General features: G+C 42.2%; 2 protein-coding genes across 2 annotated transcripts in view; one reads left to right on the top strand and one right to left on the bottom strand.

Moving 5' to 3' along the window:
- LOC143696423 (uncharacterized) overlaps positions 1-25467 on the bottom strand; it is a 125823-nt gene that overhangs the window by 92812 nt on the left and 7544 nt on the right. The window lies entirely within an intron of this gene.
- Positions 1-25467, top strand: part of LOC129133326 (synaptonemal complex protein 1-like) — an 80088-nt gene that overhangs the window by 53962 nt on the left and 659 nt on the right. The window contains exons 6-30 of the mRNA XM_077192520.1: positions 5111-5268; positions 7251-7326; positions 7491-7537; positions 11036-11200; positions 11595-11662; positions 11828-11901; positions 13232-13290; positions 13678-13747; positions 14314-14387; positions 14829-14937; positions 15458-15552; positions 15689-15873; positions 16320-16387; positions 17304-17365; positions 18284-18459; positions 18942-19059; positions 19315-19385; positions 20030-20111; positions 20567-20608; positions 20921-21001; positions 21664-21726; positions 22583-22699; positions 23275-23383; positions 24058-24152; positions 25058-25132. Of these exons, the coding sequence (XP_077048635.1) occupies positions 5111-5268; positions 7251-7326; positions 7491-7537; positions 11036-11200; positions 11595-11662; positions 11828-11901; positions 13232-13290; positions 13678-13747; positions 14314-14387; positions 14829-14937; positions 15458-15552; positions 15689-15873; positions 16320-16387; positions 17304-17365; positions 18284-18459; positions 18942-19059; positions 19315-19385; positions 20030-20111; positions 20567-20608; positions 20921-21001; positions 21664-21726; positions 22583-22699; positions 23275-23383; positions 24058-24152; positions 25058-25132 (2339 nt within the window). The remainder of the gene's footprint in view (positions 1-5110; positions 5269-7250; positions 7327-7490; positions 7538-11035; positions 11201-11594; positions 11663-11827; positions 11902-13231; positions 13291-13677; positions 13748-14313; positions 14388-14828; positions 14938-15457; positions 15553-15688; positions 15874-16319; positions 16388-17303; positions 17366-18283; positions 18460-18941; positions 19060-19314; positions 19386-20029; positions 20112-20566; positions 20609-20920; positions 21002-21663; positions 21727-22582; positions 22700-23274; positions 23384-24057; positions 24153-25057; positions 25133-25467) is intronic.

The following is a 25467-nucleotide window of genomic DNA, read 5'->3' on the forward strand; positions in this document are numbered from 1 at the left end:
GCTGTGCAAGGAACGGAGCTGGGCACTCCCTGTCCATGGGGAGCTTGCAGATGGAAAAGGCTGCTGTGCCCAGGCAGCTCCAAGGGCACAGAAAGGAGGCTCTGGAGCACTGGATCAGTGCCAGTGCCACAGTCCTGGGCAGCAGCCAGCCAGCCCTGGGGGAACAGAGGGCACAGCAAGAGGGACAGAAGCAGGCAAGGGCAGAGACTGGGAAGAGCCAGGCCCGCGAGCAGGAACAGCTGCTCCATTGCACTCTTGGAGAAAGCTCTTGGCTGCTTCAAAGCGCTGAAAGGCGTGAAGGGCAGAGAGGAGGCCACAGCAAACAATGCTCCTGTTTGCACAGCCTCCCCTCTGCGTGTCCCAGAAGGAATTGGATGGACTGGATTCGTCTCTCCGAGTGGTCTCGTTCAGCATGAGCAGCTCAGCACCAGCAGCTGAAGGAGCTGAAGCCTCAGGCCACAGGAGCTGGGCAAGAGGGAACTTCTGGAGCAAAGTAATGCTGCTAAAATAGCCCCAGCTGAATGCAGCGGATATCATCATGGAATCACAGAATCCTTTCTGTTGGAAAAGCCCTCTGAGCTCACCCAGTGCAGCTGCTCAGCCAGCAGTGCCAAGCCCAGCACTAAAGCACGTCCCTGAAGTGCCAAGGCCTGCACAGCAGCCCTGAGTGAGGCCTGGACAGCAGGCCCTGAGCCAAAGGTGGCCTCTGGAGGAACCTTCCAAGCAAAGGTTATCTTTGTATCTGCTCCCTGCTGAGATCTGCATGGTCATTAGCACTGTGATAGATGTAGCCACTCCTTAGTGAAACATGGATGGACCTTTGTGTATTTAGAAGCCAGAGAAGGCCATGAAATCTGACATCTGGCCTTGTGTGGGGCTGAAGGATCAAAGTCAGCTGCCTTGGCTCCTCCTTGAGGCCTGGCCAGGCTTTGGGAGGGAGCCAAGAGGAGGATGAAAGCAGATGTTGGCACACTAGCAGTGCTGTCAGTTTGTTCATGCAGCACTGCCAGAGCTGGGCCCTCTCCCAGCGGGCTTGGAGCCTCAGCTGGGGCTGGAGGCACCTGCAGGAATTGCCAGTGCCCAGGAGTGGCTCTGCAGCCCTTGGCTGTGACAGCTTCCCCAGCTGCTGTGTGCATCTGGGGGATGGGAAAGGCTGAGGGGAAATGCTGCTGCATCTTTCTGAATCACTGCAGGCAATCTTTGGTGGGGATGATTGGCTGCATTGCTGAGCTGCTCCTTTTGTGATTCTTTGCTGCTCTGAACTGCAGGAAATGACACTGATTCCTTCAGCTGGAGTCTGTGTCTTTGGTGCTGAATTTGGCCACTGGTCAAACCAAACTGGCCCAGTCTGGCCAGATCCCAACCAAATGTCACTTGTTCAATGTCAATGTGAGGAATCAGTGCCATCAGAAATTCCCAGATGGGAAGCCCTTCCCTGGAGTTCCCTGGCTCTGGAGTGGGCTGAGGTGGGAGCCCCGTGGGAGCAGTGGGGCAGTCGGGTAAAAGAAGCTGCAGCCCTGGATGTCTTCAAATGCATCCAAAAACTGCACATGGAAAAGGAAAAGGACTTGTGGGTTTGGGCAGACAAAGATGAATTTGTTAAGAGTCCATTGGAAACAGCAGCTTCAGAAGGAACAATTATTGTTGGAATGCTCCCACATGGAGCAAGAGAAGAAGGTTTTAATCTTGAGCTCAGCTGCATTTGTACCAGTGAAATATCAATATACTAAATAACTATATGTATTTATTGTATAATAAGACCTTAATATATGTATATATGTATTTGTATATTTATATATATATATATTATATATATATGTCTGTATCTATCTGTCTATATGTATATCAATATGTATATCTACATATGAAATAATAGTAATGTGAAATAGTGCTGACAATACTAATTTGGTAGCTTTGGCTGCTCAGGGATGTAACACTAAATACCCTACAGAACAGGATTGGCCAGGACCCTACTGTCAGTGGTCAACTATGTGAGATTGTATACAATGAAAAAAGGAGGAAGGGAGGAAATTGGCTATTTTCCCAGGGTTTGCTGATACTGTGATGCAGAGGGCTTTGTCTGTTGCTGTGAAAAATACAGGGATGAAGCTTGCAGGGTTTTTCATGTACCAGACTATGCACAAGCTGCAGGATTGGTTGAACGGGTGAAGGGGTTGTTAAAAGAGCAGTTGAAAAAATGAGGAGATGGGAACCTTTGCCCATGGAGAACCCATCTCCCAGATGTGCTCCATGCCCTTAACAATGGCCCGCGGGGGAAATGGAAACCCCCTGGCTGTGCACGGCTGCCCCCAGTTTGCAAATCCAACCATGGGCAGTGAGACTTGGACTGCCTGGGAAATTGTTCTGGCTGTGATGGCCCCTGGCAGGGCCAGCCCAGAGGCTGCAGGGCTGGGCCTTCATGCATTGGAATTAATGAGGATGAATTCAAAGCAAATGAGAGCTCTCAATACTGAAACAGGAATTCAGATTCCTCCAGGACACTTTGCTTTGGTAACTGCTCCCTTGGAGCATGGCCTTGCAAAGTGTTCATGTCATGGCAGGAGGAATTGATGCAGAATATCCAGGAGAAATTACAGTAATTCTGTTAAACAATAGTGACCAGGATTGGATTATTCAACCCCATGACAGGGTAGCACAATTATTGATATTGAAATTTTGAGAACGATTGTGAAAAAAGGAGCTCCAGCTCCAATCAGCACCGTTTGTGGAGATAAAGGGTTTGGATGCAGCCGTCCTAATAATGGAGCCAGAGTGTGGGTCCCGAGGCCAAATGGCCCTCCCGAGGCAGCTGAAGGAGCAGCTCCTGGGAAAGACAACTCTGAGTCCTGAAAGCTGGGCAGGAACAATGGGAATGTGTCCCTGCAGCCAAGGATTGTGTGTGAGAACAAGTAGATGTGACAGGATATTGTTTTACACATGCTGCCAGACCAAATCTCCCTGTTTGCCCCAAGGGCCCCTTTGGCAAATGCTCTGATCCACGGGGCTCCATGGGAAGGCTGCTGTGACACTGAGGGACTTGCACAGGAATTGCATCCAGGAGCCTGGGAGCCCCTCAGGGACTGGGACCCGGCCCCTTCCAGCCAGAGGGGAAAGGGCCCCCCAAGCCTTGTTAGCCCCAGACAACATGGTAAAGCTGAACAGCAAAGGGCCTGGGGGCATTATTCTGGAATTCAAAAGGTGCCAGCTCCATGGACAACAGAATTCTTGTTCCTAACTCCAAGGAGATTGAGAAAAAAGAATGAAGAACGGTGTCACTGAAGTACTACTGATGTCTGTAAGGTGTACCTTGATAGTCAGCCAGAATCTTTGTCTGCCACAAACACCTCTAGTGTTTGACCAAGGGGTTAGTCATCAAAATGTAATGATGAGTTCTGAAGGATTGCTGAGCTTATCCTTTTGTAATTCTTTGCTAATGATGATGTGCTTTGCTGAGCTTATCCTTTTGTAATGCTTTGCAGCTGTGCATGATATAAATGCCACAATTCCTTCAGTTGGTGTCTGTGTCTTTGGTAGTGACCCTGCCCACTGGTGAAACTGGGCCCCCTCTTGCCTAAGTGTTAGCTGGGAAGGCAAAAAGCCTCCCTCCAAAATTGCCCCCTTGCTCCTTGTTCCCCCCTTCATAGCCTGAGCATGATGTGCTCTGCTCTGGGCTGTGCCCGGGGTCAGCTGGGGTCACCTGTCCTGGCTGTGTCCCCTGCCAAGCTCCCCCGCAGCCCCAGCCCCTCCCCAGCGTGGCTGGACGAGGGGCAGGACAGGCCTTGGCTGTGCTGCAGCTCAGCAAGAACAAAACCATCTCTGCGTGCTCAGCGCTGTGCTCAGCACCCGGCCCAGCAGTGTCTCAGTGCCAGGGGCTGTGCCCTCAGTGCCTGCCAGGGCTTTCCATGGCAACTGCCAGGCCAGGTGCCCCAGGTGTCCCCCCCAGTGCCGGTTGCCATGGAAACAGTGCCCAGCCCTGCCCCTTTCTGTCTGGCTGACCTGGCCTTTGGCCCTGGCAGTGCCCTTGGCTGCTGGTTCCTGGTGCCTGAGCGGCCAGCGCGGCACAGGGCAGGTGGCCATGGCACAGCCCCCAGCAAGGGATCCCCTCTGGCTCTGGGCACTGACACCAGCCCTGAGCAAGGGGCCCAGGCCAGCTTTCCATGCCCACCAACCATCACAATGCTTTTGCCCAGAAAAAGGTACTTGGACATCTGTAACTCTTTGTTCTTATTGTCTCATATTCTCCTAAATCCTAATTGTCCAAGTTTTTATTACTTTAATTATATTACTGTTTTATAACAATTTAATTACTATTAAAAGTTTAAAAGTTTAAAAACAAGTGATTGGTGTTTTTCACACAGTGCCCAAGACACAACATCCCATGTACTGATGTTTCTGGGGGAGCCATTTACAACACCGCGGGGTCACAGGATGTGAAAAACGCCAATCACTTGTTTTTTAAATTTTTTAAAGTTTCATAGTAATAAAATAGTTAGAAAAAGAGCAATATAATTAGAGTAATAATAACTTGGATAATTTGGATTAGGACAATATGAGGCAATACCAAGAAAAAGTTACGGACATCTGGGTACCTTTTTCTGGGCAAAATAAGCCTGAAAAAAGACACACTTTAAGAGACGATTAACCCTTAAAAACAATAACCTGATGCATATTCATACACTTCATACATGATGCATAAATTCCATTCAAACCAAGGAGTCTGTTCAGTGTCAACTTCTTCCTCTGAATCCTGACAGCATCTTCAGGGCTGAGCAGGCAGGAAGAAGTTCGATTCCTCTGATAGGAAAGCAATAAATTCTCTTTCTCTGAAAGATTTAGGTGTTCTGTGGCTGCTATCTTGCTGCAAGTCCTTTCTTTAAAAAAAAAGTATCTCACATAGCATAGTTTTTATTTTAACATTATGTTATACCCTAAAACTAGATTTAACACACTACTTAAGAAAATTAATACAGCATAACTTTCTGACATAAACACATATAATATTCATTTGAATATTTGCGAAAAGCCAATCATAAAATACACATTTTTCACACAGGAGGACTGGGCTCCCCCATTTATTCCTTGTACAGGCGGGACCTCCCCTTCCCCTCAGACCTCTCCCGCCTTCCCCGCGACGGCCAAAGTCCCGCTGTGCTGCCCCCGGCCGGCGACCACGGCGACATCGCCAACCCGCCCGGGCCCCTGGGCTGCCCCGAGACCTCTCTGGCGTCCACGGGCGACGAGCAAGCCCCGCCGATGGCCCCGCCGATGGCCCCGCCGATGGCCCCGCCGATGGCCCCGCCGATGGCCCCGCCGATGGCCCCGCGGCCGCCGCTCTCTCCGGCCGGGCCGTGCCCGGGCCGTGCCCCGCGAGCTCCGCTAGGCGGCGCCCCCGCCCCCGCGCTGAGGGGCCGCTGCCGCTTCCCGCCCTTCGCGCCCGCCCTCAGCGGCCGCCGGGAGGTGGGGCCGCTCCGCCCGCCCTTTTATCGGAGCCATGGAGAAGGAAAACCGCTTTAAATTGTTCATGCCGCTGCGCCTGAGCGCTGGGCAGGTGTCTGCGGGCAGATCCCAGGTGAGCGCTCGGCCGCGGGGCCGCTGAGGGCGGCCCCAAAGCCCCCCTCCCCGGCCGTCCCCTCGGGCTGTGCTGCTCTGGAGGCCGCGGCTGAGGAGGGGACGGGGGGAAAGCGCTGGGGCCCTTCCCCAGGGACACGGGGACAGTGCTGGGCCCGGGGAGTGCCCGGCAGAGCCCCGGGCTGGAGCACACACACACCTGCCCCTTGCCCCGGCAGAGCCCCGGCCTGGAGCACACACACACCTGCCCCTTGCCCCGGCAGAGCCCCGGCCTGGAGCACACACACACCTACCCCTGCATGGGCCGGGACGGCTCCTGCCTACTCATTTCTGGTATATGCACAGACATCTTCGGTTTGAATTTCAAAGACTTCTGTTGTTTTCCATCAAAACTGAAGGGAATCATCTTCTCGAGCATCTGCTCTGTGCTGTAAGTCCGCGTTTGATGTGGGTGATTCAGCCCAGAGAGCGAGCAGGGCTCTATTGCCGGCCGGGGTCTGTGTACAAATCACAAACGGGACGGGACTGCTGAGGAACTGCCTTGAGCTGTTTTCTTTCCCAGCATCAGTCTCATTACATGGTGATGACAATGGGAAGATGCCAGCAGCTCACATCCCAGGCAGCAGACCAAGAACTTAATGTTACAACTTACTTTCAAAGTTTTTTGACCAATCACACAAAGCAAAAGCATATTGACAGTAGTTCTATCCAACCACTGTAAGCACAGGTACCTTTGGTTCAAACAGTGCTTGCCTTTTTTGAATACAATACCTGCTACTTGTAAGCCTTAAAACACAATGCACAGAGCTCCATTATTAAGCTTAGAACTTCCTAATATCTCGCTAGATAAACTTCTCTGTAACTTAGGGAGTTATTCTAGACAAGCATTAATACATAGACCATTGTTCTATTTGTCCTTTTCTACTTTTTAAATAATTTTTCTGCTGACCTATCTCATGGCTCCTGCTTGGCTCTAATCACAGTTCTGCTGTCTCTGAGGCTGCCTTTTGCAGCTTTCCCAAACCCCTCTGATTTGATGGATTCCCACAGGCCCCACTCAGATGCTCGCACTGGTGTTGGTGTCTTGGTCTCACCAGATCAGGTGTGCAGTGAAAATGTTCTGTCCCCACACTGAGTTATGGGAATTCAACAAGTTATTTTTTCATGTCAAAGCTCCTTATGAAATATGTTGAGATTCAACAGGATATTCTGACAGCAGATGAGTTAGCTGTTTACAGGATGAACCTCTGTGACTTAAAAACCTTGTAAAAGGGTATTTTCATGCTAAAACATAATCAGATATAGTTTAGAAGTGCCCTTGGAAGCAAAGCAAGAAAGAAATATCAACTACTGGTCTTCAAAAAAGTAATTTGTCTCCTTGAGTCCTTTGCCATGCACCAGGGCCCAGCCAGGCAGGAGCTGCTGAGTTCCCTGCATTGAAAGCTCCCCTTTGGCCACAGTATATAAATCAAACTGCAGGACACCAGCAGTTTGATCAACCACTGGGCAGGAAGAAGTGAGTTCCAAAGCCATTACCAATACCTTGGGCTTTGAAATTTGTAGGCAGCTGTTTTATTAATGACCAATTCTATTTTCACATCATCTGTAGGGATTTTTTATGGATTTTATAATTCTTTCTTTACAAATCTGCCCATAAGGAACTAATGTTTAAATTTGTGCAGGGTTTGAACAGATGCTCAGATGATGACTTTAAGCTGCCATTTGATGTGTTGAACCGTGGCGAAATCACTGATTCAGGTACGATTGGAACATTTGCCATGCACCTTCTTTAGATTTTTATATCTTGTCAAGGTTTAATTTTCATGAGTAGTCTCACAGTTTCATATCTGTAACTGTTAAATACAGTTTCACTGTTACTTTTTTTTTAGAAAGACATTGATCAAAATCTCTTCATGTTTCAGATACAATTTCACAGCAAGTGAAACTTTGCTCTGAAGTAGATGAAGAGGTCAGCTAAGTATCAACTCTGCACATCTAATTCCTTGGGGTCTTTTGAATTTGTTCCCAAACAGTGCCTAAAGCATTATTGAGTAGATATTCAGGGCTAAAGGAAGTAGTTAAAAGGGAATAATGTTTTTTGTCTCCTGTTTAAAGCTGAATCACTAAGAGGAGATATTTGTGATTTAGTGAACATGCCTGGAAACAAATCTTTAAAAATTAAGGTGATTGCAGTATTGCTGTTGTTCTTTCTTTGTTTGAAGTGCCTGTGAAGTCCATGAGCTTTAATTAGAGTAAGATTTAAACACTTAAGTATCCTTGTGGAACTGGTTCTGAATATTCTGTTGAGGGGCAGAAGGGTTGAAGTCAGAGTATTCTTTGGAAAACTGAAGTAGATTATCCCCATTGCCTTCTCTGGCTTTATCTGTAAAACAATTAATTGAGTGGTTTCCAGCCTTGTCTGGCTTTGTTTTATCTGTAAAACAATGAATTCAGTGGTTTCCTCAAGCACTGGATTCTTTTGACAGTGTCTTTACCAGCAGATCTCTGCTTTAGCACAACTCAGTCCAGCTCAATTTTTTTGCAATAGCTTCTGTACTTTGCAGCTACAAAACACTCTTTGCTACCACAAAATAAAACCCATTTCTTGCACTCTCCCTGCTGATTTTCATATCCCTGACAACTTTTTAGACTTTTTTAATCCTAAGCTATTAAAGTACCATCAGGACTGGAACAAAACTGTGATGCAGCCAAAACAAGGATGGTGTTTGGGGATGTTGTAAGTGAACCAAAGGGCCCTTTGGGCTCGTGTGTTGCTCTCCCTGCCTCGACCACTGGCCCAGCACTGCTTGTAGGACACTTTCAAGGTGTTCTAAGGGCACAAGGGTGGTGGTTTTCCTTCCTGCTGCGTGTGTGAGCAGAGAACTGCTGGGACACTTGGGTATTTGTAAATCCCTGGGTCCAGATGGGATCCATGCCAGGGTGAGGAGGGAGCTGGCAGATGAGCTTGCCAAGCCTCTCTCCATCATTTATCAAGAGTTGTGGCTCACTGCTGAGGTTCCAGATGATTGGACACTGGCCAGTGTGACACCCATTTACAAAAAAGGTAGGAAGGAGGATGCTGGTAATCACAGGCCAGTTAGCCTGGCCTCAGTGCCAGGTGAGATAATGGAGCAGTTCATACTGAGTGCTATCCCACAGCACTCACAGGATGGCCAGGCTATCAGACCCAGCCAGCGTGGCTCTACGAAGGGTGGGCCATGTCTGACCAACCTGGTCTCCTTCTGTGACCAGGTGACCGCCTGGTGCATGCAGGAAAGGCTGTGGATGTTGTGTATCTGGACTCCAGCAGGGCCTTTGGCACTGTCTCCCCCAGCACACTCCTGGAGAAGCTGCAGCCCATGGCTTGGACAGGAGCACTCTGTGCTGGGCTCAGAACTGGCTGCATGGCCGGGCCAGAGAGTGATGGTGAATGGTGCTGCATGCAGCTGGCAGCCAGGCACCAGTGCTGTCCCTCAGGGCTCTGTACTGGGACCAGTTCTGTTCAATGTTTTTATAGACGACGGGGATGAGGGCATCGAGTCCTTCATTAGTAAATTTGCAGAGGACACTAAGCTGGGAGCTTGTGATGATCTGTTGGAAGGAAGGAAGGAAGGAAGGAAGGAAGGAAGGAAGGAAGGAAGGAAGGAAGGAAGGAAGGAAGGAAGGAAGGAAGGAAGGAAGGAAGGAAGGAAGGAAGGAAGGAAGGAAGGAAGGAAGGAAGGAAGGAAGGAAGGAAGGAAGGAAGGAAGGAAGGAAGGAAGGAAGGAAGGAAGGAAGGAAGGAAGGAAGGAAGGAAGGAAGGAAGGAAGGAAGGAAGGAAGGAAGGAAGGAAGGAAGGAAGGAAGGAAGGAAGGAAGGAAGGAAGGAAGGAAGGAAGGAAGGAAGGAAGGAAGGAAGGAAGGAAGGAAGGAAGGAAGGAAGGAAGGAAGGAAGGAAGGAAGGAAGGAAGGAAGGAAGGAAGGAAGGAAGGAAGGAAGGAAGGAAGGAAGGAAGGAAGGAAGGAAGGAAGGAAGGAAGGAAGGAAGGAAGGAAGGAAGGAAGGAAGGAAGGAAGGAAGGAAGGAAGGAAGGAAGGAAGGAAGGAAGGAAGGAAGGAAGGAAGGAAGGAAGGAAGGAAGGAAGGAAGGAAGGAAGGAAGGAAGGAAGGAAGGAAGGAAGGCTCTGCAGAGAGACTTAGATCAGTTGGATGGATGGGCAGAGTGCAGCAGCATGAAGTTCAATAAGTCCAAGTGCTGAGTTCCACATTTTGGCCACAAAACTCCTCCACAACGTTCCAAGCTGGGGACAGGGTGGCTGGACAGTGTTGAGGCAGAAAGGGCCCTGGGGGTGCTGCTGACAGCCGGTTGAATATGAGCCAGCAATGTGCCCTGGTGGCCAAGAAGGCCAATGGCTCCTGGCCTGCATCAGGAATGGTGTGGGCAGCAGGAGCAGGGAGGTCATTCTGCCCCTGTGCTGGGCACTGGTGAGGCTGCACCTTGAGTGCTGTGTCCAGTTCTGGGCCCTCAGTTTAGGAAGGATGTTGAGGTGCTTGAGCACATCCAGAGGAGGGCAACAAGGCTGCTGAGGGGTTTGGAGCACAAGCCCTGTGAGGAACGTTGGAAGGAGCTGGGCTTGTTTAGCCTGGAGAAGAGGAGGCTTAGGGGTGACCTTATTGCTCTCTCCAACTGCCTGAAGGGAGGTTGTAGCCAGGTGGGGTCGGTCTCTTCCACCGGGCAGCACTGACAGAACCAGAGGACACAGTCTCAGGCTACAGCAGGGAAGGGACAGGTTGGATATTTGGAGGAAATTTTTCACCAAAAGAAGAATGAAGCACTGGAATGCTCTTCCCAGGGAGGTGGTAGAATCACCATCTCTGCATGTGTTTATAAAAAGACTGGACATGGCACTCGGTGCTATAGCTGAGGTGTTGGGGCAGAGGTTGGACTCGATGATCTGAGAGGTCTCTTCCAACCTCATTATTCTGTGACTCTGTGATTCTGTGTGTGTTCATGGCAAGATCACAGGTACTCTTGGGCAAAGTCTCTGAAGCTGCTTTTACTTAACTCAGCAGTGTCTGTCAGAAGGAGAGGACAGAAATGGTGTGAAGAACCTGCTAGAAGGAATTTTGGCTTCACTGATAATTCTGACAAAACTTTATTGATTTTGGTGGACTGCAGTTATCCATGTCTTTAAGCCCATCTATTTGGTGATGTCTGAAGGGGGTTTGGGATATTTCATTGTATTTGTTTCTCCTGTGTGCTCTGTAAAGCCTTTTGATACATACATAGAGGATGCACAAAGATTTGTGCATCCTGTGCATAAACTTGGGCTCCTGATCATATATCAACTTCTATCACCATCTGTAGAAAAATATTACTCTTGTGATGTTTCTAAGAGATAAATACATTATCTACAACAGTATGAATTAGATATTATGTACTATTAATTAGATAGTATTTGAGATTAAATTGTGGAACCTGTTTCAATAGAATACAGAAGCAATGAATGAATTGTTCTCAAAACTCTACAAAGAGGCTGAGAAGATCAAGCAGTGGAAACTGACTGTGGAAACTGAATTAAACCAGAAAGAAAGAAAGCTCCAGGAAAATAAAAAGACTATTGAAGCACAGAATAAAGCCATTCAAGAACTGCAGGCCAGTATTGTATAGTGTACATTCAATAAACAAAGTTAAGCGCTTCCTGATTCAGTATGACACTATTATTGATACAATTAAATCGTAAAGACTGTTGCAGTTTGGTTTGTGCCTTGAGAAAATGATTATTTTGAGAAGTTGCAGGCACCTGTCCCGTGTGAGTGTTTGTCTGAAGAATATACCTGTAAGTGTCTCATTTGCTGCTAAATTATTGTTCATTAATTATTGCATCTTTCATGCAAAAGATGACTCAGCATGTAATACCAGATAAAACAGACTTCTGTCTACTGATGCCCCAAATTACTTTTTCATGAGGGATTTGAGAAGTCAAAGTGCATTTCTAATCTATTTTTCAATAACAGTGTCTTTTTGCATTTGTTCCCTATGAAATTAGTTTGAAAATGAAAAACTCCATTTGAAACTGGAAGATGAGATATGTGAAAATAAAGATCTCTTGAAAGAGTAAGTAATAGAACCAAGTATATATTCTTGTGGTGAAATAATCAGTTTCCATGTGGGCAGTTTTATGTAGCTGTGAAATTTTGAAGATCATTTCCATTGTTACTCCTTAGGTACACAAAGTACTGTGCACTCCTGTGCAAACAGGATATTTTTTCCCTCCTTTAGAGCTGCTGCTTCGAGGCATCTGTGTAATGTGCTCAAGGAAACCTGCACTCGCTTCACAGAGAAGACCAGCAAACGTAAATGCTTTTTTAGCTTTTATTGATCAGAGTAAATGTACTTCTAGCTTGCTCTAAATTCACAAACAGAAGAAAGAAGAAGAAATTTCTCGTGCTATTCAGAGAAGTTCTCCAGTTGGGATCGACTGGATGTGGCTCTCAGAGTGAAAAGTGAATTTTAAGTGGCTCACAAAATTGGAAGTGAAGCCCCAGGCCTAACAGACTTTTGGTTTGTAATGCTGAATGCAGAGGGCTTTTGAAGCCAGTGAAATTGTTTGCTGAAAGGTGCCAGCCTGGGAGCTCTTTGGGTGCCCAAACAGTGACCCAGGGTTGAGGCCGTGCCCACAGCCCTGACTGGCCCTGGCAGCTGCTCCAGAGCAGGGCAGGGCTCCTCAAGGCTGCTCAGCCCATTGAAGGTTTGCAGGGCCACCCACACACTGGGAATATATTAAGACATAAGAAGTGACCCTTCATGCCTGTTTTTAGGCAGTAGAATCTACTCTAAATTCCCAGCACTCTCTAACAAATTTCCAGAGCTGACATTTCCTGTTTTCAGCCATCACACATTTATGGGGAGAAAAGGTCTTAACCCCAAGGTATAATGAGTAACTGGAATTCTTCTCATGAAACTGAACAAGCCAAGACAGTTGGATAACTTAATGACGTTTAAATTCTTGAGGTTTTAAAATATGTTCTTGATTGGAAATTCTACTTTATATGCAATTTAGAATTGTTATTCTAATCATTCGAATTTTACTAACTTGATCCTGGATACTTAAGAAGTGTCTATTTCTTTTTAGCCTTAATTCTACAAACACTTGTATATAGATGGACTGTTCTTTTTTGATAGCTGTTTCTTTTACTGTTCTCTTTTTAATTGTTTTCTTGGGGAAAAATAGTATCAATTACAAAAGTGAAAGAAGGAAAATATGGACATGGAGTGTTGCAATTTTCTAATGACAGCTCTGTGGTTATAGGTATCTGCTGATAGGAAGAAATTCAGTGCTAAACCCTAGATTACAGTTTAGAAAGTGTTGATACATTATTATTCAACAGCATTAATACTATAATAATTAATATGGTCACATCAACTGATCCAGAATTACATTTTTCACAGAAAAAAATATCTTAGGAAGGAAATTTAAAAGCTGAGCTTGCTTAATGTTTCAATGAACTACACATTTTCCCTAAATTCTGTAACTTTTGGCACCACATTTCATAAGGACTTATTTAATAAGAATGGAGCTGGTAATTCCTTTTTTAATTCATTATGCTGATTAAGTATAATGACTTGGACAGCTGGCATTCTTGTTCAAAAGAAAAATTTTCTCATGTGTTCTTGCTTTGATAGATGAACAGGAAAAGGCAGAAACAATACAATTGTATGAGGAACTTCATAGCAACATAGAAGTAAGTGGCCAGGCTTGATGAAAGGAATGTGAGTTGTGTGAGCTGAGCTGAGTTCCATGTTTATGTTGGGATACTGTTTGTATCCATCATGTGTGGGTATCATGTCATGTGTGATGCAGGAAGTTGGGCTTTCAATCCCTTTTCAAGAATGATTTTTGTGTTCCATAAAACACATTCAATGGAGAAAGTGCAGCAGTGTGCGGGATGTGGATCCCTGTGATCTGTGCTGGGTGCTTAGTGCTGAATCACTGCCACAACTTCTGGCTTCTTTCTGGGCTCTGTTTCACCCACCTGCTGGTTCCTCAGAATGGCTGAGGTGGGCAGCAGCCCCTGGAGAAGTTCCAGGGTTTCCAGTATTGAACTTCAGATATTAAATTTTGTTTTTAGAGAATGACAGCGGCATTTGAAGAGCTTCGTGTGCAAGCAGAGAACGACAGATCGGAAATGAGTTTCAAATGTGAGAATTCAGTTTATTGTGTTTATGCAGCTGGCTCAATTTTGTACTTCATAGCTTGTGTTCCACATGCAGGGTCAGGGCAGACAGATGTGAAGGGCTGGAATGGTGAGCAGGTCACCCTGAGACACTGGGACCCTTCTTTTATTCATGCAGCCTTTGTTCACTGCCTGCCCCTTCTGTTGCTGTTCCACTGGGCCAAATTTGGAACTTTATTTTTCAAACTGTCGCTCAACATTGAAGTTTTGTCTGTGAAGTACAGTCTAGAGATCAATACCTATTTCACATAGTTGGTTTATTTAAATGATAATGCACTAGTGTATAGCTACAGAAACTTGAGCTAAATGCTCTCTCTCTGTATGTATAGCCTGGTATGTTCCTGTTTCATTTTCACATGCTCTTTTCTGTTTGTATTTTGATTATAAAACCAAACATTGCCTCAACAATTACTCTTGGGAAACAAAAGGTACAGCTGTACAATTCCAAGCAATCTTAAAGTGGAAGTTGTATTGAACTTGGAGTATGTTTCAGCTAGAATGTTAACTGTGGATGTTACTGTATCTCAAAAGTAAAAGAAGAAGCAGAAAAAGTGGACAAGTTTGAAAAAGAATGCAAACTGGAAGTCAGTCAAAAGGAAAAGCAGGTTTGCTCATTTTACCATCTTACCATCTCATATGTAGAGCTTTGTTTGTGACTAAAGGGGCAATGCAAGAGCCAAGAAGTGTTTCTGGGTATTAGTAAAAAAGACAAAATAACACCTGAAGCTGCATTTAAGTCAAATTCTGCTAAGTTTAGTGATCTTTCAGTACCTTTAGTCTACTGGAATTTATGGTTTGATTTAGAATTGGAGAACTTTTTTCTTTAGAGTAATGTGACTTGATCGATATTTGGCTAAGATTATATCTAGCCAAATATTTTCTGTCTGTCTGTCTGTCTGTCTATCTATCTCTCTATCTCTCTATCTATCTATCTAATCTAACTTGAAAGACAGCAAAATGTCTGCTTATCATACCTGGGGTACAAATGAAAATTAGCATCTGTCCCTTTTCCAGACTTCATGATGATATTTCTTGCATTTTTCTAGATTTCAGCTCTCGCCATAGAGAGAGATGAAAAAGATGTTGTCATAAAAGACATGAAGGCTCAGCTGCAGACGTCACAAAATAAGATTGCTGACTTAATGGAAGCAAAATGTAAGAGTTCTGCCTGCTGTGTTTAAATGTAATTGTTTATAGAATTTAAATGTAATTGTTTATGATTGTTTATTTATGATATGTAATTGTTTATAGAAGCATAGGAAACAGGGTCATGATGGTTTTATTCTGTGGCTGGTTGGCAGCAGAATTTTGGGGCCTTGAAGGCCTTATTTTTGTTTGGAGCAGGAGCTGCTCATGTGGGAGCAGGACTGGCAGGGTCGTTTTTAGGGCGAGTCAAGCACTGAGAGCTTTGGAAGATTGCAAGGGGAAAATATGTTGCTTCAGTTTTGCAAATTTACAGTCAGGCAGATGTCACTGAGGAAACTTACTTTTCAGAACTTGATTTTCAATATGTTTAAGCCATCTATATTCAAATTTTATCTATTATTTTATAGTATATGATGTCAGTACCATTGGTCTTTGTTAAATTCTTTAAATGTATGTAATTTTCCATTTTTAGCAGTACTTTTTAGTAAATATCCTGTTTTTAAAAATATTAACATCTTTTTTTGTTTAGTACATCATGAAGAAATGTTAAAGGAATCCCAGGTCAGTAAAGAACATTTGAGGGCAGAGCTGGAAGAGGCTAAAATGTCATTGCAAAAGGCAGAGGTACCCCTTGCTTATAGTTTTGCAGTAGAAATAGACTAGAGGAGTATTTGCATAAATAATTATGGATACTTTAGACATGAAACAGCTGTAGCTGTTTGTTGCAAAACATGTTTAGAAATGATATCATGTCTTGAAGGTTACTCAAAAGAACTTGGAAACTGAGCTCCAGACTAGAGTGAAAACGTTAATTCAGGTTACTGGAGAAAAGGAAGAGCAGGAGGAAGAATGTAAAAAAATGAAGGCTTTGCTTGCAGCCCTGACAGAGGAGTTGGAGACTTCTGTTGCCAATTTGAAAAGCTTGCTGCAAGAAGAGCAAAATAGGTAAAGTAATGAGTTTCAATTCCAAGAGTGATCTTACAGGTTGCAGTCTATGACAAAATCAAGAACAATTGGAAATGAAGCTGAAATTTGGAGGTTTTTTCCACACAGTGGTCTAAATGCAGAGAACTTAATGTAAATTTTTTTGTTGGTGATAGTTGATACTGGTCTATAAAAAGTAAATTTTTGCCCCCTCCAACTTTCATAACTCTGTCTTTAAGAAATAGAGATTTCTGTAGGTATATATTTGTTTACTTTTATGTCTTCTGTTCTGAGGTTGTAAAAGTGTAATTTGGTATGTGCTGCAGGCAGATAGATCATCTGCCTGTTGAAAGGTAAATGTTCTTAAAGTGCTTGTGCTAAGACTTTGTCTTATTGTCCTTGAAGTTTCAAATGCAGTGAGTGCTTTGTACCCTACATTTGGGGTTTTTAATTTACCATTTTCTTAGATTAAAGAAATATGAAGAGGATTCAAAGCTGCTTACCTTGGAGCTCCAAAAGAAATCTGCTGAACTGGGTAAGGCTTGTAGAAAGGCAGAAAATGAGCCAGGCAGTAATAAAAATGTTTTCTGCTGTTGTCTGGAAATGGACTGTCTCTAGTAGGTGGAGAAATGATTTTACAGTACCTGTACCTATCAGGAATGCCTGAATTTATTTTGACTCAGCTGATCCCTTTTCTTTGGGGGTCATTGGTACTGGCAGCAGCCAAAGGGCAGTGCTGTGCAGAGCTCCAATAGTGAGACCATTCCTGCATGAATTCTTCTGGAGGTAATTTTGGTTTCCAGCTAAGAGCAGCAGCACTGCAGGTGCCAGGAGTGACTTCTGTAGCAGAGATAAAACCCTCCCATTGAGGTTTCTGGGACCCTCCCCGTGCTGGAAGTGGAATGATGCTGGCAGGGGCTGTCTTTAAATATCATCAATTTGATATCCTGTGCTTTCTAGGGATGTGCTCCTTAGTCCCCAGAGTAAGAGCTCTGCCTTGCTGTTGAGAACTTGCAAAAAATACCAGCACTGTCAATGTGCACATAGAAACCATTGGGAAGTCAGTAACAACTGGTTTCCTTTCTCAGCATATCCATGTGGTACCTTCAGCAGTTCAGATTTTTTTCTGGAACAATGCAGGTGCATCAATACTTGCAGAATACTCTAGTCTAACAGTCCATGGTTATTTGAAGTTATAATTGTGGGAAATAATAGGCTCTAAACTTTATTTAAGATAAATATTTAGTTTCTCTTCAGATAGAGATTTGCTAATGTCTGAATCATTTTTCAAGTCTACATTTAGATTAAGTCATAAATTAGCTTTTCAGCTTCTTAACTTAATCCAACAAGTTTTGAGAACTGGGTATTGCAAAGGGGTAAATGTTTTATACTGCCTGCTAAATATGAAAAATCATTTTTGTTCCATTGATTTTACATTCCATGTGCTGTAGAAGAGATGACTAAAGTAAAATGTGATAAAGAAGTGCACCTTGAAGAGCTGTCAGAAATTCTGGTAAATATTCATTTTATTAATCTCATGGCATTTGCTCTTCGTATGAAATTCCTCTTGCTTTGTAAGTATCTTAAATGTCATAAATAAACACCATCCAGTCTACCTTAACATTTCTACTAAACTTTCTCACGCACAATTTCAGTGTTTTCTTTAAAGAACTTTTTTATTGCCACTGTTTTTCTTGTCTCCTGTGCTTTTAGTTTTTCTTGTCTCCCATGTTTTTGGTTTTCCTTCTCAAGGTTTTTGGTTATTTCCTTCTTTGTTCATGCCCATTCAAATGCCACTCCCTGTGGATATAAAGTTTTCCCATTTGTTCTTCCTTACAGGAAGGTAATTAGCTCTGGCCTCTGTGAACCCTGCTGTACTGTGACACAGGCCCATTTTCTGTCACAGAAGTCTCAGCTATATGAAATACACTCTGAACAGAGGTTTCTTTTCATTATGATTTTATATTTACAAGCCTAACAAGAATCCATATCAACTCAAGTTAAGATAGTGGGAAATCAGGTGTGCATTTCACTGTGTTTGCTTGTTGTTCTAATCTGTGCATTGAGTGTTCTGAACTGAGTTTCACTCATTTTCTAAAATGGGCAAATTGGAGGACCTTTACTGAAGAAGAGTCTTGAGGCTACTGTAGAAAATATGCAGAGAGAGAAAAATGTGGAGAGAGCAATGATGTTACACATCATGACTTGTACACAAGTTTATGCATAAGAAACAGCACCCAGAGCAGTGTCCCACCCTAATTTTGCAGCCCAGGTAATTAAACTCACAACAGGGGACAGACATGAACAGCACTGGTGTCACAGTTCACTATCTCACAGCACTTCCAGATCCCAGCAGAGATTGGAAAGATCCAACCTGGATAATCCATGACATGGATGTTGTTGGGTTCTTCTGAAAGCCTTGTGCTCTTAGTTCATGTCTGATAACCTCCAGCAGTTGGAGTTTGCACATGGATACTCAAAACTCTTCCTTTTCATTTTGCAGAAAGAATTCCAGGATTTGAAAGCACAGCTGACAAGTACAGCTGAGAAGGAACAAGATTATTTAAAGCAGCTTGTGACTCTGAAAACAGATCTTGAACAAGAGGCGTATGACCATTTTGAAAATATAATATTTAATTAGTTTTGGTGGAGTTGCTTTAATCCACAGTGAAATGAACTACGATTGTTTTCTAATCAAACTTTTGAACCACATATATGCCATTGATTCTAGACTTACATTTCTAAATTCCACTTTCTCTATTTGTATGTATTCTATGGCATATGTAGTTGTTCCATATCTCTTTGACTTACTTAACAAGAAGAGAAAGTTTCTGAATTCATGGTTAATCTTGCTTTGAACTACATCATCTTCACTAACCATTAGATTTATATAAAAGTTGACTCTGATTTTCTTTCCTTCTTCTGTCACCTTTTTACATCTCTCTGACTCTGCTGCAAAGCTTATATTTGTAGATAAAGGCCTGGACTTCTTTCAGCATGGAATAAGACTTGATAATGGGTATGTTTAATTTAAAAGGAGATTTCAAAAGGCATCTTCTTATTCCTCTTGGCCATTTGTTTGAAATTAGGTTAAGGAATGAACAACTAACAGTGGATCTCAGTAAGCTTTCACTAGAGAAAGAACAAACAGCACAAGAGAAAAATGCTGTGGCTGCAGAACTCAAGAAACTGCAAGAACAACAAGAGGCAAGTTGTAAACTTCCAGGTTTCATGAAAGGGCAATACTCAATTTGACAAATTACTCAGTTTTACAAATTAGATGATGAGCTGCAACATGACTTGGGTCTGTAGAGTACCTGAGCTGTTTTTTGTGTTTGAGTTGGAAAGGAAGTGTATTTACACTTGTGAGCAAGGCAGGTCAGTGTGCTTTGGATGTCTTTGAATTTTTTAAGAAGTCACTTTGAATTTTATTTCTTTGCTGACACATGGGTCTTTATTTAGGATAGTAAGAAAAAAGAAGAAAATACAAAGCAGTTAGTTGAAAATCTAGAAGAGGCAAATAGCCAGCTAAGGCAAGTAAAAACAAATATTAAGAACTGATATTGTGAAAGGAAGTAGACTCAAATAGTTGTGTTCAAATGCTGCTTTCTGGGATTTTTTGATTAATGTTTTTTCTAGATTATATAGCTAAACAGAAACTATTCAGAATTGCTGTTGGCCAAGTAGAAATTTTCTCAGATTAGAAATACCAATTGCTGCAGGAACAGTGTTTGCCATCATTTTGTATTACATAGTAGGAGCTGTCTTGTTGTGCATTAGACACCTCAGGTGAGAAGGCAATGAAAATGGAAGGTGAAGGTTATGGATTAAATGTGACAAGGCAAAACTGGGTAAGAGTTACTCTCTGTATCACCAGTTCAATAGACAGGCAGCTCCCATGTTTCACAGCTGCATTGCAATAGTCCAGGTGAGGATGTATTTTCCTTGGCTTAGCTGGAACATCTTTTCCTACTTCAAAAAAGTATGGACAGTTCACACATTGACTTACTGGGCATGTTGCTGCATTTTAAGAACATTTTCATTGAGCAGCTTATGAAGTTCCCATCAACATTAGCAGCTCTTTTTAGAAAATAAAAGAAGGGTTTCTTAGAAGTACTGAAAATAAGTTAAAGGCAAGAAGGAAATATTTACTAATGCTTGTTAATTTGGCACTTAGAAATGAACTGGAGTCTTTGAAGGAGAAAATGGCAAAGACAGGTGAAGAGATGAGAAGTACACTGGATGAAAGAGAAGAAAATGTATGTCCTGTGTCATGAAAGTATCTTACAGAACCTGTAGGACAGCATTAATGTAAAATCTGTGTTTTTCTGCAAAGCTCTGCCTGGGGGATGTGATCTCTGCCAGAGGTTTCTTCTCTCTCAGCTGCTGCCAGCTGTGCCATTGTGTGTGCCCATGCTGAGCCCTGGTATTTCAAAAGACAAGCACAATCACGGGGATCTTCACTCTTTGCTGCAAGTTTCATATTAAAGATTTGGTTCTTTTCAGGCAAACAGAGAACCTGCTTTTCTGATTTTTCATATACCCACATAGTGATGGATGGGCTCTGGATTAGCTTTTTATATGTAGTGTGAGTTTTAGCTTAAATAGATTCAAACATTTTTACTTTCTTTCTATTGGTTCAAAGCAACCTGGGGCTTTTAGCAAATTTCAGAATTTCATTGTAACAGTCAAAGATTTACAATTGTCATTTCAGGTAAAGAGTACTGAAAATGAAATTTCAAGAAAGGAAAACCAAAATTCTAGAAAATAATTGGGACAATTAATTTTTTCATGGATGTAGGGAACTTCCTACAAGTGTATTTTTAAATTGTGAAGATATTGGGGTATTTTTCTTCTTCTTTCTTAATTCCATAACCACTAAGGAACTGGTTCAGTGCTATTAATTAACATCTTGTGGTACTTTATGGCTAAAACTCTGATTATTCTAACATGTCAGCTGGTGTTGCAGTCCCATTGGAACAAACCAGACTGGTGCAAGTGCAGGTTTGAGAACATTTACAGGAATTGCTCACACAGGGAGTCATTTGTAGAACTTACTAATGAATGTCTGAAATCTCTCTTTCAGATGAACAATTTAAAGAAGCAGGTGGAAAATAAAACCAAATGCATTGAAGAGTTGCAGCAGGAGGTGGGTAGAGATTTTCATTTCACAAATACATAAACACATTATATTTTGGGCTGCCTTTTCAGCAGGTTTGTGTCTGCTGTGATATCTTTAGATACACCTATGTAATTTAAAAATTCTCCTTTCTTATCCTAACCCTGAGCAAATTAGGGAGTCATCTCAGGAATCACTTGATTTGTTAAATGTGCCTTAATTTGAAAAGAGCAATTACAAAAATAATATCTTTAATAAACTTCATTTTTCATAACACTGCATAGTGTTATTTTTGTACTTGTAATAAGTATCTCAGTTACCACTAGTAGAAAATAATTCTGCACTGGCACAAACTGTAGTAACTTCACTGTAAAAATAAAGAACTTGTATTTTTTGTCATGACATCTTCACACCTTCTGTCAGCAGCATCTTAGTTTTAATTCCCATTCTGCACCTCATTTGTTATTCCCTGCTCTTGCTCAGGAGGAGCCTTTCTTAAGTTCATGAAGAAACAGTAATTATCACAGAAATTAGTTGAACATTCATTTGTTTGAAGAATTGTTCTGGAACCTGAGCTGCACAACAGAGAGTTATTTGCCTGATGAAAGCTGGAATTTCTTGATGCAGTTAAACCATTACATAATTCTATTTACTTATTAAGGTACAGTGCTTGTTTTGTTTTATTTCACCAGAATAAGGTGCTGAAAAAGAAACTTACTGCAGAAAGCAAGAAAAGCAATACTTATGAAGGGAAGGTAGGTTTAAATAACATCATGTAGAAGATGAGGTGAGTGTTTTTAAGTGCCACTGTAAGTAATGATAATACTTGTTCAATAGGTTCTGAGCTGCTTTGGGATCTGGGATACAGACTTTGCAGGAATGAGCTCACAGTTTTTAGAAGATGCTTCCATTTTTAATCATTGGGCACTGACTGTTGGACATTTAAGAGATGGATTCATGTTGCAATTAATGATGTTTCTAATCTGTTCCTTTTTTTTTTCTTTTGTTGATAGTGGACTGAACAGGGTTCAGCAACCTCATTGTAACAGAAAAGCATTTAAAAGACATATACATATATGTATATATATATATATTACTTTTTTAAGGCTGTTCTTTAAATGTGTTCTGCAGTGGCAATCCCTCTGATGGGAATATTGTGTCCAGCTTTGGGTACTGCACTTGAAGAAAAGTGGACTTTTTTGAGGATATTCATATGATAGCCTTAAAAGGAAAAACTGTAATCAAGATGCACAGCTGGGAGAAAAATGTACCATAAAAGCTGGTAAAATCTGATACAGATTTACAAGAGAGGGAATCAAATCTCCATCTGTATTTGTTTTTTTCTGAGGCATTCACAGCATTTAGGGTGACTGCTTAGGGCAGTCTTCCCCACTGGGCTGTTGCCATTCTTTCTTTGAGTATTTTCCAACTCACTTCAGGCCAAAGTTCAACTCTTTATTAAAAAAAAAGCTGAACTTTTAAATAGGAAACACTTTAATCATATACCTGAACAGTAACAGTGTGTTTGTGCTCAAAAACAAGAGGTAAGAAAAAATCATTAACACAGTAATTCCTAAACAAATAACAGCAGCAATTCTGCATTCTCAAAAGGTGAATAAATTGCAGTTAGAGATGGAAAATATGAACAAGCAACATAAGGAAGCAGTTGACATCTATCAAAAAGACATAGAAACAAGAAAAGGAAATGAAAATAAACTTTGTGAAGAGGTGAGAGGTGTTAATTTTTACTGCAATTTAATTTTTTTAATTTAAAATGTTTTTATGAAGCTTTATTGGCCAGAGTCCTTGCTCTTCCATTTCAGACATAAATGGAATTTGTGTATGCCTGTGAGCAAAGCTTTAGTACATGAGGTGCTTAGGCTGACGTATTTGAATGTGTCTTTGAAAATAAGAACTCCATTAAAACTTCTTGCTTTCAAGATATAGTTCAAAGAAATTCCACCCTTGGTATAAAGTCAGCATAGTTAAATTAGATTATAACTTCTCCCATGTTAGTATTTTTCTGCCCACACTTTTTTTTTGATGGCAATGCTAAGAAATGTTAGGGCAGAGTGCTTGAAATGGCCTTTTGGTTTGAAGTGAACTTGCCTGCCATGGCTGTACCTTTGATCCTGCCCATTTTAACAATCTGCAGAAAAGATGAGGGATTTGAAAGGGATCTGAAAAGCAAATAAAGCCCAAGTGGGACTGCAAACTTTGCACCCACAGGGGAAAGAAGAAATTAAGATTAAAAAGAAATATATGGTTATGTTGATGAATGAAATGCAATTTATTACTGACAGGTAGAAAAGATGAGGTTGCTTTGTGATGAAACAGCAATGATACAGAGAGAAACTGATGCCAGATGTCAGCACAAGCTAACTGAGATGATGGCACTGATGGAAAAGCACAAGGGAAGAGATTTTCCTGCTTGCTGTGGTTTGCAGTGTGTGATACCATGTTAACAGCATGTTTATAACTTGTGATACCACGTTCATGACCTTTCCAAAGCAGAAACAGGCCTGAATCTGGGAAAAGGAAGCTGAACACATGCTGGACTTTGCATCATCTAAAATCAAATTCATTTGAAGATTTTCAAAAGATTCCTATGGGCAGATAAATTCCATTCATCTAAACTTCTGGGATTTTTAGATTTTTTTTCAATTCAGGCTTCCTTTGATACCATCTGAGTGCAATATTTTTCAGTATCAGTTTGGCTCTTTCTCTGAGATGCCTTAGTGACTGTCAGCAGTTTAGCCTGACACATTTTAGTTTTCCTTTCTGTTCCTCTATTTTGCAATATCTTTAGCAGATACATTAATAAAGATGGCACAGCTGGCTCTTAGTGCTGAGCACATATTGCTGCACAGAAATCAAGCACTCTCTGCCAGTCCACAAAATAATACTTGAATTGAGCATTTTCTGTTTAACAGTTTCTGCAGAAGCATCAATGAATCTTTTCTTTCTGAATCTTAAGAGCCTGGTTTGAATGATGTTTAAAATGATGTTTTAAGACTGGATAACTCTATAATTGTAACATTTAGTCACATGTTTTGAGTTTGTTGTTGGTTTGGTTTTTTTAACCCAGAATGAATATGATAAAATGGTTGAAGAAAAAGATGCAGAGTTAAAAGTCTATAAAATGAAACAGCAAAAGCAGTTCTCATCAGCAAGAGCACTGGTAAGGAGTACTTTCCAATGTGCAGTAATTCAGTGAAGGGGCTGATGTCCTTGTGTAGTGGTTTTATGCTGGCTAAGGGCCAGGCACACACAACAAAAACATTCACTCATTTTTCTCTGCTGTAGTTGAGCAGAGGAGGGGAAAGAAAAATTCAAGTTGAGATAAGGATTAGGAGAAAAACACTTTGAGGGTAAAGCAGATTCAAACTTAAATAGCATCAAATATTTTATTATTAATAGAATTAAAAATGGGTAATGAGAATTAAAATAAACCTTTAAAACACCTTCTTTCCCAATCCCTGCCTCTTGCCCCCCGACAGCACAGAGAGACAAAAGATGTGATCTTCAGTCAGTTTGTGACTTCTAAAAATCTTTTTTCAGGTTGCTTAGAGAGTTTCTTTTTCCTGCTGTGCTCTGGGGTCTTTCCCACCAGAGACACTTCTCTGGGAACTTTTCCAGTGTGGTTTTAATTTTTGCCAGTAGCAGTCCCACCCAAGCTGCTGCAGCAGATCTTATTCTGGGCACTAAAAACTCCAAATGTTTCTAGAAATGAATTGGAGTGGCAGTGTGTTTGTGTCTGCTCTTGCAGATAGTGTGTCATGCTCTGACTTCCCACTTGGAATAGGAAACTTTTGTTTTAAATATTTCGATTGTGCCCTCTCAGCCCTGTTCTCCCAAGTGTTTTAAGGTCTTACCTTGAACATTTCTGATCAAGTTCCTGTTTCTTATAGTGCTTCAGTCTTTTTAAACAAGCTAAAGCAAAGCTTCAAGTATAGGGCTGAAAAGCAAATAGAATTCTCTTGTGTATCTAATGAGTGTCCCTGTTAATTACTGTCTCACTTGGGACTGTTTTCTTTTTTCTGGGCTGTGCATAGTTAACCCTGTCCTTTATTTAATGGTTTGTAGGAAAATGAGCTGTCATGTTTGAAAAGTGAACTGGCCTCCCTTAAGGAACAACTGAAAGCAGAAATTGAAGAGAAGGTGGAGTTTTTTATTCACTGAGCAGTGGGGGTGAGAGGTGTGGCCTGGGCTTGTGCTGTGGGAGGAGTTGGATAAGAAATGAAACTGAACAGAAAAACAGGGACTTTTGAATGCTGGGGTTGTGCTAAACCTGGTCATATATTTGTGTGAACTTTGTAACAGTCTGTGATTATAGATTATATATAAATTAACAACAAAACAAAACTCTCCTTTATTTTAGTTAACTTTAACTAGCTAAAGCAAAAAAGTTCCCTAAACTGTAGGGGTTTTTCAGTGACTTTTGAATGCTGAGGTTGTGCTAAACCTGGTCACATTTTTGTGTGAGCTTTGTAACA

This window comes from Agelaius phoeniceus, chromosome 34 (assembly GCF_051311805.1).
Source record: "Agelaius phoeniceus isolate bAgePho1 chromosome 34, bAgePho1.hap1, whole genome shotgun sequence".
Lineage (NCBI taxonomy): Eukaryota > Metazoa > Chordata > Aves > Passeriformes > Icteridae > Agelaius > Agelaius phoeniceus.